Source organism: Chroicocephalus ridibundus, chromosome 9 (genome assembly GCF_963924245.1).
Source record: "Chroicocephalus ridibundus chromosome 9, bChrRid1.1, whole genome shotgun sequence".
Taxonomy (NCBI): domain Eukaryota; kingdom Metazoa; phylum Chordata; class Aves; order Charadriiformes; family Laridae; genus Chroicocephalus; species Chroicocephalus ridibundus.
Genome location: NC_086292.1, coordinates 35,404,461 through 35,416,190, shown reverse-complemented (window position 1 = coordinate 35,416,190; position 11,730 = coordinate 35,404,461). Strand labels below are relative to the sequence as shown.

The 11,730-nt window shown below is 36.9% G+C and overlaps 2 protein-coding genes across 3 annotated transcripts; one reads left to right on the top strand and one right to left on the bottom strand.

The window, feature by feature from the left end:
• Window positions 1-134: 134 nt before the first annotated feature.
• On the top strand, window positions 135-3,298 carry PIERCE2 (piercer of microtubule wall 2). 2 transcript variants are annotated; one of them, XM_063346394.1, is made up of 2 exons: window positions 135-281; window positions 1,158-3,298. In XM_063346394.1, exon 2 carries the CDS (start codon window positions 1,167-1,169, stop codon window positions 1,518-1,520), a length of 354 nt encoding a protein of 117 aa, XP_063202464.1. In that variant the 5' UTR covers window positions 135-281; window positions 1,158-1,166; the 3' UTR covers window positions 1,521-3,298. The 2 variants fall into 2 exon arrangements, with proteins under 2 accessions (XP_063202464.1, XP_063202463.1); XM_063346393.1 differs by having other exon boundaries at window positions 1,155-3,298.
• A 432-nt stretch (window positions 3,299-3,730) lies between these two features.
• DNAAF4 (dynein axonemal assembly factor 4) lies at window positions 3,731-11,313 on the bottom strand. The gene is made up of 9 exons (XM_063345482.1): window positions 11,189-11,313; window positions 10,458-10,605; window positions 9,914-10,047; window positions 8,670-8,910; window positions 7,784-7,929; window positions 7,027-7,136; window positions 6,329-6,482; window positions 5,218-5,323; window positions 3,731-3,840 (listed from the first exon to the last, which is right to left on the bottom strand). Exons 1-9 carry the CDS (start codon window positions 11,309-11,311, stop codon window positions 3,731-3,733), a joined length of 1,272 nt encoding a protein of 423 aa, XP_063201552.1. The 5' UTR covers window positions 11,312-11,313.
• Window positions 11,314-11,730: the final 417 nt, after the last annotated feature.

The following is an 11,730-nucleotide window of genomic DNA, read 5'->3' as shown; positions in this document are numbered from 1 at the left end:
ACTGTAGTCCGCGCCCCGCGGCCGCCGGCCGCCCCGCGCGCCTGGGGAACTACAGAGTCCAGCATGCACCGCGGCGGGCGGCACGCCCCGCCCCGCCGGGCCCCCGCTGCCATAGCAACGCTGCGCCGCCGAGCGCCGGGCCGGGCCTGCCTGTGGGCTAGAAAGACTTGATCCTTCGAGTGGATGACGGAGAATTAACTAATTTGGAAAGTTTCCCAACAGCGGAGGCTTGAAACTGCTCCAGGAGCAGCTGTCCGTCCCGAGGGCAGCCCGCGACCGGGGTAAGGCAGCTCCCGCCCCCCATCAACGGGCCCCGCCGAGCAAGGCCCTGGGGTCTCAGCACAGCAGGGCTGCGGTACCGGTGCAAAAAATAAACGGGAAACGACAACAGGCCTCGTTAATAAACACAGCAAAGGGAAAGTCTGAATCTCTAAGTCAGCTAGCAACTTCAGTGTTTTGTTCATATTGTAAGTGATTGAGAAATAGAGAAAAAAGATTTCATTGCGCCTCTGAAGAGCAGGGCTTGAGTGGCTCGCTCAGCAAAACTAAGGGAGGTACCTGATTCAGTGCCGTCTTACCCCACATGTCAATACCGCGTTAGAGCACTTTGCATGAATGTACTACCAAGTATCAGTCATCTTAATTCACTCCCCACAGAGGGGAAAAAAAAAAAAGCACCAAAACAAACGCATGTATGTGAACATGAGCGAGGAAATAGAGTCATTTGGAGGTTTGTTTAGGGCTCTGTTTTAGCATACATATTTCTGTATATTAGAAAAGGAAATGTCAAAACCAAAACAAAGCACCCACAAAGCCTCGCTATGTTCTTACTCTCATTCATGTTTTTATTATACATACTAATCATTTCTGCAACACATTTTAAGGTATTTTCTGTGTTCAAGATTATCGCTAATGCAGAAATTGATGCAAATTCCTGTTTTTACTATAGTTCATAGTCAACATGAGTCCATTGATCACTGTCCACAGTTTACTAAATAAGGTCAAAAGTCTGCAGTGTTAAGTTCCTCACTCTCCACCGTGCATGTATTTCAATACATGTCTTGAGCAACATTTGCCCTGACCACAAACATTTAACAAATGTGAAATGCTTTGCCCTGTTATTTGAAAAGCTGAATTAAAATCTGTCTCCTCAGCAGGGAAAGAAGATGACTTCTGATGAGAAACTGCCATCAAGTCCAAACACAAAGCAAAACCAACCTCCTCCTCCGCCTCTCTGCACAAATCCTGGCAATCTGGTGTTTTCCTGTATGCTGGACCCGAAAACACTCATGACCAATGGTTCTTTGACAAAGCCTCAGGTTTTACTGTTTAAAACAACTTCAAGGGAATATGGTGCTATTCCACCTATCTCACAGATGGTACCTCGTACTTATCACCCAATAGATCAAACCTTTTCAAAACACTTACTCACTTGTGGGTCATTTCAAGGTAGTTATTTAAACACTGCCATTGACAGAAGTAGGGTATATGACTACCCCAATTTACAGCATACTCTGTAAAAATGCATCTCCATCTTTATGTCATAGACTTAGACTAGCTTTAAGAAAACCAATCCGTTATTTCAGTCATTCTGGGAATAACTGTCAATATCTGTTTTATTTTGGTTTTGCTGGGTTGAATAAGATCTATCAAAAAAGATGTAGCTGATTTAATGATACACTTTTCTCAACCATACTTAAACCCATAAAAATAAAACTTTTGAAACTGGTAACATAAACGTGGAACTCCAATTTTACAGAAAGAGTTAAGTGCAAGAGACATAGACCTGAAGGTCTATTTGTTTTAATTTAAGTATTTTCTGGTTTTAAAACCTAAAGTCATTCTGCACATTCCTACATCTTAGGACACTAATACCAACACAATGCATGACTTTGATACGATGTACACACACTCGCTTCCCGAACCTTTAAAGAAGTCACTGTTTCTATTTCATAGCAGTAGAAAAAGGTGCATGTCTACATCAAAAATAGCCTTGAGTAGCTGTAACAAATCACTACAATACAAACAGCCTATACAGATGTATGTAGATTGTTCTAATAGGCTCTGGACGCAAAACAGAAAATTAGGAACTTTGAACCAGCATCTTCTTCTTTGCATTTTCTTTTTCTCATTGCCACTGCCTCTCCTCCTTAGCCCCCACTTCCTCTCAGCAAAAAGCCACATTTTGGCAAGCATACCATTACACTCAACTAAGGCACTAAAGCTCCTGCACTGCCCTCCTTCCAACTGCTATAAATAAAATATTCTCACCCCCTTCCATTGCAATGCAATGCAATACAAAAGAAGAACGGCAGCTACCCCAGACATTTCTGACTCACCTCAGCACTCCTCTCAAGGCTCTAAGTAAAGCGACTGGAATCAACACCTGCCACCTTCTCCCTGTTACAAGAGTATAAAATTTACAAAGAATAACATATATCTGCATAATAAATATTTTCTTCTAAAGACAGAAATCAGTCATAAATGGTACTCAGGAAACAGGCTGACGTGGAAAATTCAGAAGTCTGCTAAAACTGCTACTGAAGGGAGTGTAGTTGAAATGGTCACAATTTCCATAGAATGCCTAACAAAACACAACCACTTCAAGTCCAGTGTTTCAGGTTGTCATGGCAATACAAATGCTAACATTTATATATAGACAATACAATTCTATAATACATTCTTCCTCTATCCAAAACAACAGGTGCAGGACTTCAAAGCACAGTGTCATACTTCATGTCCTTTTTCAACATTTGTAGCCTCACCAGGATGGTCCCTCTTTTGCGAGTCTTTAATCACACCAGTACTCCTGAGATACTGGCCAATGTCAACAGAGTACAAATTAAAATGCTAGCTCAAGAAAAGTACATATGCTCCTATAAATAACAATGTTTTTGATTTAGAATATGCTTTACAGATACATTGAGATTACTAATTCTAGTAGGATGGAAGAAGTAAGTCTTTTTCATTGATAGGACAATTTATCACAGGACTAATTTACCACTACATTACACTACAACACTACAGGTTTATATTTTTTCCAATTACCTTGTTTAATCAGCCCAAACAAATGTTTCAAAATAGTCTGAAAATATTCAATGTACATTGCTTAATGTTAAAAAGAATGTTCTGCACTACATAAAATCTACCTCTATCCTTCCAGGTGGAGGTTTTCCAAATTAGATGCCTGAATCTAATCTAAATTCTCTATCTTAGTTTCAGATGTGCCAAACACTATGAATAAGAAAAGAGAAAAGCATATAACCATAACCATAGCACACATATCTGTTTCAGCTTTCATGGAGAACAGAAAGACAAGTTAACAGGTGTTGACTATATGGAGCTACTGAAGTTGTCTGAAAACCCTTTGTCAAGATTCAGTAGATATTTCCAGACAGATACTTCATTTAGTTATGAGTAACTTTAAATCAAGTACCAAAAGCATGTTTTAATATTCGGCCCACCAATATTTCAAAGCCATGAAAGCAAAATCATGACAACTTTCTATCAAAATTATATCAAATATATCTAATCTTATTTGTTATAATACTATAATTTCCAAAAATAGTAATTCACTTACACAACCTTTTACCAATTCTGTAGGTGTTCTGAGTGAAACAGAAAAATGTCTAGTTAACAACATATGGAAGAGAACTAAGATTCCTTCTGGTGCCCTCAAAAGGCACCCCTGTCAAAAAGATCCTTAAAGTTCCTTTTTTTTTTTTTTAAATTAAGAATCTTGTGTTGTTCCTTGAATTAGCTGTCGAATCTTCTCAGCATCTTTTTCTATATTTTCATTTTTGGGATCAATCTTGAGAGCTGCTTCATAATCCTGGAGACCTAATATAGATACATCGATAAGAATGTCAATCAATAATGTAAGAGCATCCTCTTTAGCAACTACCTGGCAATAACAGTTCCCTAACCATATGCATGAAGTATTGATCTTGAGTTTTGTTACTGAGCAAGATAGAATCAGAATTACATTAGGTTTAACTTTTGTCAGTGAATAAATTTGTATTTTGTCAATATTACTTTACAAAACATTTTAGCAGAAACACTCTACTACATAAACATTTTCAGGTACTGAAACATGAAAACAGGGCCTCTTCATTCACATATATATATGTGCCCACACGCATGTTCAGAAGTGTTCTTCAGAAGAGAGAAAAATTGAATAACAGAATGAAAGTGTGTGAAAACAAGAAAAAAAAAAAAGACATGAACTGTGAATACTAGAGCTTGGGGAGAAAAAAGCAAACCACGAGTACAGAAAGTAAAATAAAATCTTCTTTAATTGTCTTTTTTATACAGGTTCCAAGTGCAAATGAAGCTGTAAGGGTAAGACAAAGCAAGCCATAGGCAGAAAAAGGTAACCAATGGGAAAAGCTTAGTATTTCAACACTGACATTTTGAATATTCCTCACTTTCTATTATCAACTTTCACTTGTAAATTTGCCTTACAAACCTAAACTGATGCTCTTAGAGAACTCACTAGAGACATTTAATTCAGGTATTTTCACACAAATCACACATACTTGATGAAACATTTTGCTCACCAATACAGGTTTCATACATCACTTTACAGAGATGTGGTACTAAGCACTTCATGAGCAAATATTTTAGAAATATTTCAGGTTATTTTAAGTTAATTTGTTCTATAATTGGAACCACTGCAAATATAATCTCAAAACCAATAAAACATTGCTTCATGAACAGCAAAACTACTGCAACCTAGTTTCATATCGGTCTGTATCCTACATTTGAATGCTTCCCAATGCAAATATGTCATCTCTGACCTCTCGTTCGTTCCTTACTAATACCTTCCATGGCCACCATGCTGCTATGGTCACTAGTTGGCCGTTACGCACAGACAGACCAACTACCCAACAGACCAAACAGAGGATACACAACTCACTAAAGCCTTTTCCTCAATGGAAAAAATAATTTGTATTCCTTGAATTAGGAGTACAATCTATTTTCTTAAAAGTTGTAAAGATTTTTCAAGTGGAATTGCAATTAGCCAGTAATTAAAAAAAGAATAATAATTAAGGAATGTGGTATAAAGGGTCATAACAAAGAGACACAGATTGCATTGGCCTCCTTTAACATCTCTCCTGAAAAAATAAAGGTGTGAGCCATCTCATTGAGCTGAACAGAATTACTTCCATGTCACTATAAATCCACGTGCACACTTTCACAAAATCAAGGTCTCACCTTCAGTATATAACTCCAGCTGACAAAACGCTGTTCCACGTCTCACATATGCTTTTACTCGAGCATTCTCATTATCAGGAACAGGTGGTGTCAGCAGTTCTAGTGCCTTTACAAATGAAAATACCCAAAATATTTAGAGGTAGATTTTCCATAATTTTGGTGTTTTTCTCATTTACACACACTTCTCTCACCTAATTACTATTGTTATACAGTAATATTATATTCAAATAGAAATAGAAAATAACTATTCAAATTTAACTATGTGGATTGTGATTTTAGTCATTAAGATTTGTATTTGTCACCCCACAGTTCACTAAATACAGCTTCATTGCCATAACTAAAAACTGACAAATAACATGTTAAATGTTTATTACAGTCAAATAATGTATTCTATTTTCATACATGATATTACATACCATGCTACAAAAAAAACAAAAAAAAATAGCAGCCCTAAAAAAGTACGTGTTGTAGCAGCAGGTACTAAAAAAAAAGTTTCAAGCCTCGAGTACTTATTAGTTCAAAAAATAGTAATTCTGGGACAACTTTTTACAAATTATTTACGTGCCTTTTGAGATCACCCCTCATGGCACAAATAATGGCTGCGAAAACATTGAGTTGATACAGTCCTTTAAAAACGTCTGGTCCGCTGCTTTTTTTTTTTTTTTTTAAGTATCTTCCTCATTACCACCACCTTTTTATCTTCTTCCCACCAAATGAAGAACACCACAACATAATACAAAAGATGTCAGTGCATATTTTCCTTTTTTTTCCTGCTCAAAGTTGTCTTTTTTTCCAAGTGTATATATTGCTACACTATTTTACCTGTAAAGAAACATGTACTGCCCATTTGGCCTAAACGTGTGGAAGCATGGTTTGGAGGTTTTTTGGTTGTTGTTTTGTTTAAAATTTCTGAAAGTTCATTGATCAATCACTAGCAAGTTTTAATATTTCACCATGGCTTCATTATATTAATTTTGAATTTATTAATTTTGAATTTAAAAAGTTTGAATCGCACGAGTAAGTGTTTACAGATCTGCATGAAACAGAAGCATCACAGTAATAAATCACAATCACGTATAAGATGACAGTTTGAGAACCTATGTATTTATACCTTAGAGGAATCTTCAATAACTTTATGTAAATTTCTCAGTTTAAGGTGGCAAGCAGCACGATTCAGATACAGTAGGGGAAGCTTATTGTTTAGCCGCACTGCGAGGTTATATGCATTTACAGCCGCAAGATAGTTTCCCGTTGCAAACATTTTGCTAAGTATGAAACAAAAAGTGAAATACGCACTTTAAACAAGGTGATACATCACAAAATAACTAACTACTTATTATTAACAATTAATTTAAAAAAAAAATTGAAGTATTAGTGACTTCTCCTTGGAAATGGCCACTTATAGCCTATACTGAGAGAACATAGCTGAAGTTCAGTCAAACTTGATGCTGACAATAAAGCATATAGACACACGACTTAACAAAAATAGTCACTGCTTAAATGTAATGAAGAACAGTAAGATGTGGGCATATCTTTGCAGACACAGGACTAATTCTGAAAACTACATATCTGATTACAATCCCCTAATCAAACCTTTCTCTATAACACAGCTACAGAAACATACCAATATTTTTATCAAATTCCTAACATTCGTTTTAGATGGATGTTTAACCTCTCAAGAAAAAGTACAAATGAAAGGAAATCCATTTGTGTCTAGGATAAATAGAAAATATCAAAGCTAAACAATAGACACACACTATATAACTAATATTTCATTTTAAATACATCTTCAAATGGAATCTAACTTACTTTCCTTTGTCCTTCAACCAATCTGGATTCTTCTCCTCTTCTTTTAAATCTTCCAGCTCAGCCAAATCATCACTTATTGTTCTTCGAGCTTCTGCTTGTTTACGTAGCCACTGTAAACATACAATGTGCAAAGATTATTTCTGAAGGAAAATTCAAATCCAAAAAAAGGATTTTGTTTTCACCTCTTCACTCAGCCCTACCAAAAGAATTCTGTTTGCCACATATTTTGGGCAGGGAGAAATATTTAATAATGTCAGACATGAAAAACTTCCAAGTTTCCCCAAATATTTTATTACTATGTGAGAAGTAAGGTTACTGCATCACTAATACATTTTTGTTTGTGTGTTTGTTTTAGAACTTCCAAAATGACTCTTTGTGCTCATTTAATAGAGCTCAAACAAGATAACTGTGAGCTTCTTTTTAAGAAGGCAGAACTTAAAGAATCTCAGAGTAAAGACATTTCAAATTTTGTACTTCAAGGAATTCAATTAATATTGCTGCTTCCCCCCGCCCCCCCTCCAAAAAAAGGTACATGCTATTTATTAATCTGCATAATCACATGCTTGGTGAAAACAATTTTTATATAAAAGTGTTTCTTTAAATCTTCACTTAAATAAGACTTTCTTCCTTAGAAGATAAGGATATTGCACAGGTAGCATTTCTTGGCACAGGTAACATTTTTGTCAACTTACTGAATAAACGGTAAATAATTGACCACCTTTTAAGACAGTAGAAGCAACCAGAGCGCAATCCTTACCTCCTCCTCTTCTGCGACACGAGATTCTCGTAGAGCTGTAGGAAAAACTCGTGATGTAAAGTTGATTTTAATTGTAGCAGTAGATCGAGGAGCTGGTAGCTGTTCTTCTTTCAAATTTTCTGAAAACATACTATAGGAACCACGACCTATGAAGAGAATTGGAGTACTGGAAATGAAAAATGAAGCAAAAGGGATTTTTCTGTTTTTCTATCAAAGTCCAAAGAACACCTAATTTAGAAATTATGCACATTAGAACTAAACCTCTAATAGGTTTAGACTTGTTCTTTTGAAGGGAAGGTTTAAAAAAATGTTTGTTCTGGCTGTATCGTGCCATTTATTTACCGGCTACATTATCTGTCAGAAATTAACTTAAACTTCTCTTACATCACTATCTTTGCCACTTCTGTGATTCTCTGACAGGGCAACTGCAGAAGCTAGAACTAAACTTACCAAAATAAACAAGCAAAACAAAAATGAAATATTTTCTGTTGGTTTAGTTCCCTGAATTGGCTCTCTCTGGCGCCAAGACATGGGATAGAGAGGGTGAAAGGAGATTGCGTATTTCAACAAAAACCAGCAGTTAGGTAACTTAGGGAAACGTGAACTCCACTCTCAAAGTCTGCATCACGCTGTGATGGCGTGCTGTTTTACTTCTGAAGCTTAGAACAAAATCTGTCCTTGTATTTCCAAAGACTTAAACAAGAGCTAAGAACTCACATGCTTTAGGCTCAATAAATTGCCTGAAAATAAAGACTCTAAAATAACTGCAAGCTAAAAGAATAAGTTCAGTATGGTGGAGACAAAGATAAACGAAGAACAGAAATATCTAGGAATAAAGTTATACTCACACTTTAAAGAATAATAAAATACACTCCAATAATACAACCTTTAGTAGCTTTGATTCTGGTCTCAGAAGTTCCTTCATTAGGAATCCTAGTTTTGTTAATTTTTTCCTGTTTCTTCTCCTTTAATTGCTCTACTTCTTGATGTAGTTCCCCTTCTTTTTGTACCCTCTTTTGTTTCTCAGCAGCATCTTGCTGTTTTTTCCATAACTCCAACTCCTCAGTGACCTTCTGCCGCTCCTTTTCTTTCAGATCTTCAATTCTTTTTCTTTCTGCTTCTTCTAGCTGTTTAATGATAAACCTATGAGATATGTAACAACTGATAATAGTAAGACGACTAAGTTACCATTATTTTCCCAGTTTCATATCCCAAGCATAGCATCATCATTGATGTGATTGTACGAGCAGAGTTATGAAAGATGCTTAAAAATGATTGAGAGAGTAAAGATTTCTGGTTAGCTTTTAAAAGTCATATCTTTTCACTATTTTCTACCACTACTACAGTATGATCCAGAAACATTCAGAAATAAGTTTTACTTGTAAACAATGAAAATCTTGCCCATATTCCAATGCAGACCTCTGGAATATACATAAATGTAAAATATATGGCTTAATTTTAATACACTTTTTCTTACTTCTCCTCTTTGAGATTATTACATAGGCAGAATGGATGCAACGTTGCTACTAAGAAAGTCATCAACTGCAGTTCATTTTGGTCCAAATCGCATATGCAATCTTAAAATTTCATTGTATACTTTTTAAAATCCTTTTAAACACAAATGAAGTGACCAGACTTTTATATGCATAAAAATTTCGAAGAAAATAATTTCTCTCAAAATACACATAAAATGCAGAATGACAAAGATACATAAACACAAAAAGCAATGAATAGCAAGTCTGATATAACAACGAACAAAAAAGATTTTTCTAAAAATCAGTCTTTTTGACAGTGCCAAATGACTAGACACTTGTACTGATGCAAAGGCCAAAAGAGATTATGGTTTTGTCACATTATTGTAGTCTTCTTTCAACTGACAAAAATATGAGCCACTCACCAATTATTTTTATTATTTTAGTATTACTAGCAGAAAATTCTAAATATTTTTTTCTGTATCATTTTCCTATTTGGTAATAGGTATGTTTTAACTACAAAGAAATAACAAAGTTCACCACTGTAATAAAAATCAGTACTTTTCATATTTTTTAAGGTATATTTAACCAAGCAGCTGCCAGATTAGTTGGTAATTGTTTACATGTATATGTCTTGCAGAGTTCCTTCTAAGCTTACCTTCATTGTGGCTTCCAAAGCATATTTTTTGTGTTCCTGTTTTGTAACTTTTTTTGCCTCTGTCTCCTCTTTTGCCTTTTCATGTGCTTTTAGAACAGCATTCTCTCTTAGATACTGCAGTTTCTCCTTGTTAGCTTGAAAAACAAACAAAAATATTTTAGTAATTTAGGCGTGAAGTTCTACTGTTATGTGTCACATTCATAAAAACAGGATTTCTTTTGCTACTTTGTCTGGGAAAATGCAACATGGTTCAAATTTCAGAAAGTAGTCTCTATCAAGCCCATGTCTAAAAAAAGAGAAAATTAAGATTTGCTAACACACAAAATGTAAGTTTTACAAGAAACATCGTTTTGTGTTCTGTGCCCTAGAGCCAGTAGATGTTCTTTGCCGTTTTCATATACTTTCTGTTCTTAACAATGAACAACAGGTTAAACTTATCAGATATCTGGCAGCAGAAGTTCCGCATTGCTTATTATAGTTTGTAAAGTTTTGGCTCAGTTTGGGTTTCTTACACACAACCTGCTTTTCACAGTAGAGAACTTACCAGTTGCTAGAGTTAGGGAATCCCACATGGCCACCTCTTTTTTATACAAAGTGAAGAAAATGATTCCATTTCCGATCTTTGCTGTGCTATTTGTGTCATCAATAGGAGCATATAAAATGGCTTCAAATAAAAAGGGAGGGATGCTTACCTATAAAAATATAATTAATGTGTACTAATATTTACAATTTTTAATTAAATTTCACATATTCAAAATACTTAGTACCAGCATACAGTAAACCCCAAGAAACACATGTTGTTGACAAAACTAATTTGCTTAATATGCAGCATGGAGGTTCTATATGCTATTAGACCAGATAAAAGAGATTTCAAAAGTTGGTTCTTCAGCACTGCAACAGAAGCCATGGACCTCAAATTTAGAATTATTAGTCATAATATAAGCAGCTGTGTATAATTCAGGCCATTTATGAGAGAAACAGCAGATGACACCTATTGAGTTAGCAAGAGAATTAGTATGGAGGAGAATGAACACTGGTAAAGCCATTATCTCTGGTGGGATAGGTATTTACCAGCCTGCAGCATACAAAGGGAGGTTACAGATTAAATATTATAAAAGATTATAAACTTGACAGCATTGCTGCCATGGTGTATTAAGCCTGCACTTTTTAACAGAGCTATAAAGCAAGGCCAAGCCACAGCCCACGGGTACAACACGTCCCAAGGTGGCGACACGGCAGGACAGCAGCCCCCTGAGAGGAGTGCGGCCGCCCCACCTTCAGGTACCGGTCGGTGCAGAAGATGTTGGCGGGGGTGACCCGAAGGCCGCGCACGGGCAGCGAGAGGTAGACGGCGGAGGCGGTCTGCCGCCAGCGGTGCTCCCGCAGCCACACCGGCATGGCGGCGCCTGTCGCTACGGGCGCGCCGCCGTTGCTAGGGGCAGAACTTCCGGTGCTCTCCAAGAGCACTTCCGGGGACTGCGCGGAGAGACCCGGAAGTGCTGTCAGGTCCCGATGAGATGTTTTTTGTTAGTGACACCTCAGCAGAGCGGGGAGGAATGCGGCTCTCGCGATCTAAATGCATTTCCATAAAGAGACAAACTGCTGCCTGAGAACGTCTGGTAAAAGCTATTAAAAGCTGAGGGCTGATTTAGCAATACACTGAAACTTCCCCGTGTCCGCCGAAGCACCGGTTGCCTCACAGGATTGCCGCCGCCGAGAACTGGGTGGCGATGTGCACGGTGCTGCTCAGCCTCCCTCAAACGCACAGTAACTCTACCTGCCGAAACGATGGCTACTGTATGAAAAGCAGCGGCTGC

Excerpts from the sequence above, each read along its gene's own strand:
- DNAAF4 (XM_063345482.1), bottom strand. The coding sequence starts at position 11,311 with ATGCCGGTGTGGCTGCGGGAGCACCGCTGGCGGCAGACCGCCTCCGCC. Across the intron at positions 8,911-9,913 it reads CTTTGGAAGCCACAATGAAG|CTAGAAGAAGCAGAAAGAAA; the intron begins GTAAGCTTAGAA and ends ATCATTAAACAG. Across the intron at positions 6,483-7,026 it reads TGGTTGAAGGACAAAGGAAA|CAAAATGTTTGCAACGGGAA; the intron begins GTAAGTTAGATT and ends TTTCATACTTAG.
- PIERCE2 (XM_063346394.1), top strand. The coding sequence starts at position 1,167 with ATGACTTCTGATGAGAAACTGCCATCAAGTCCAAACACAAAGCAAAAC.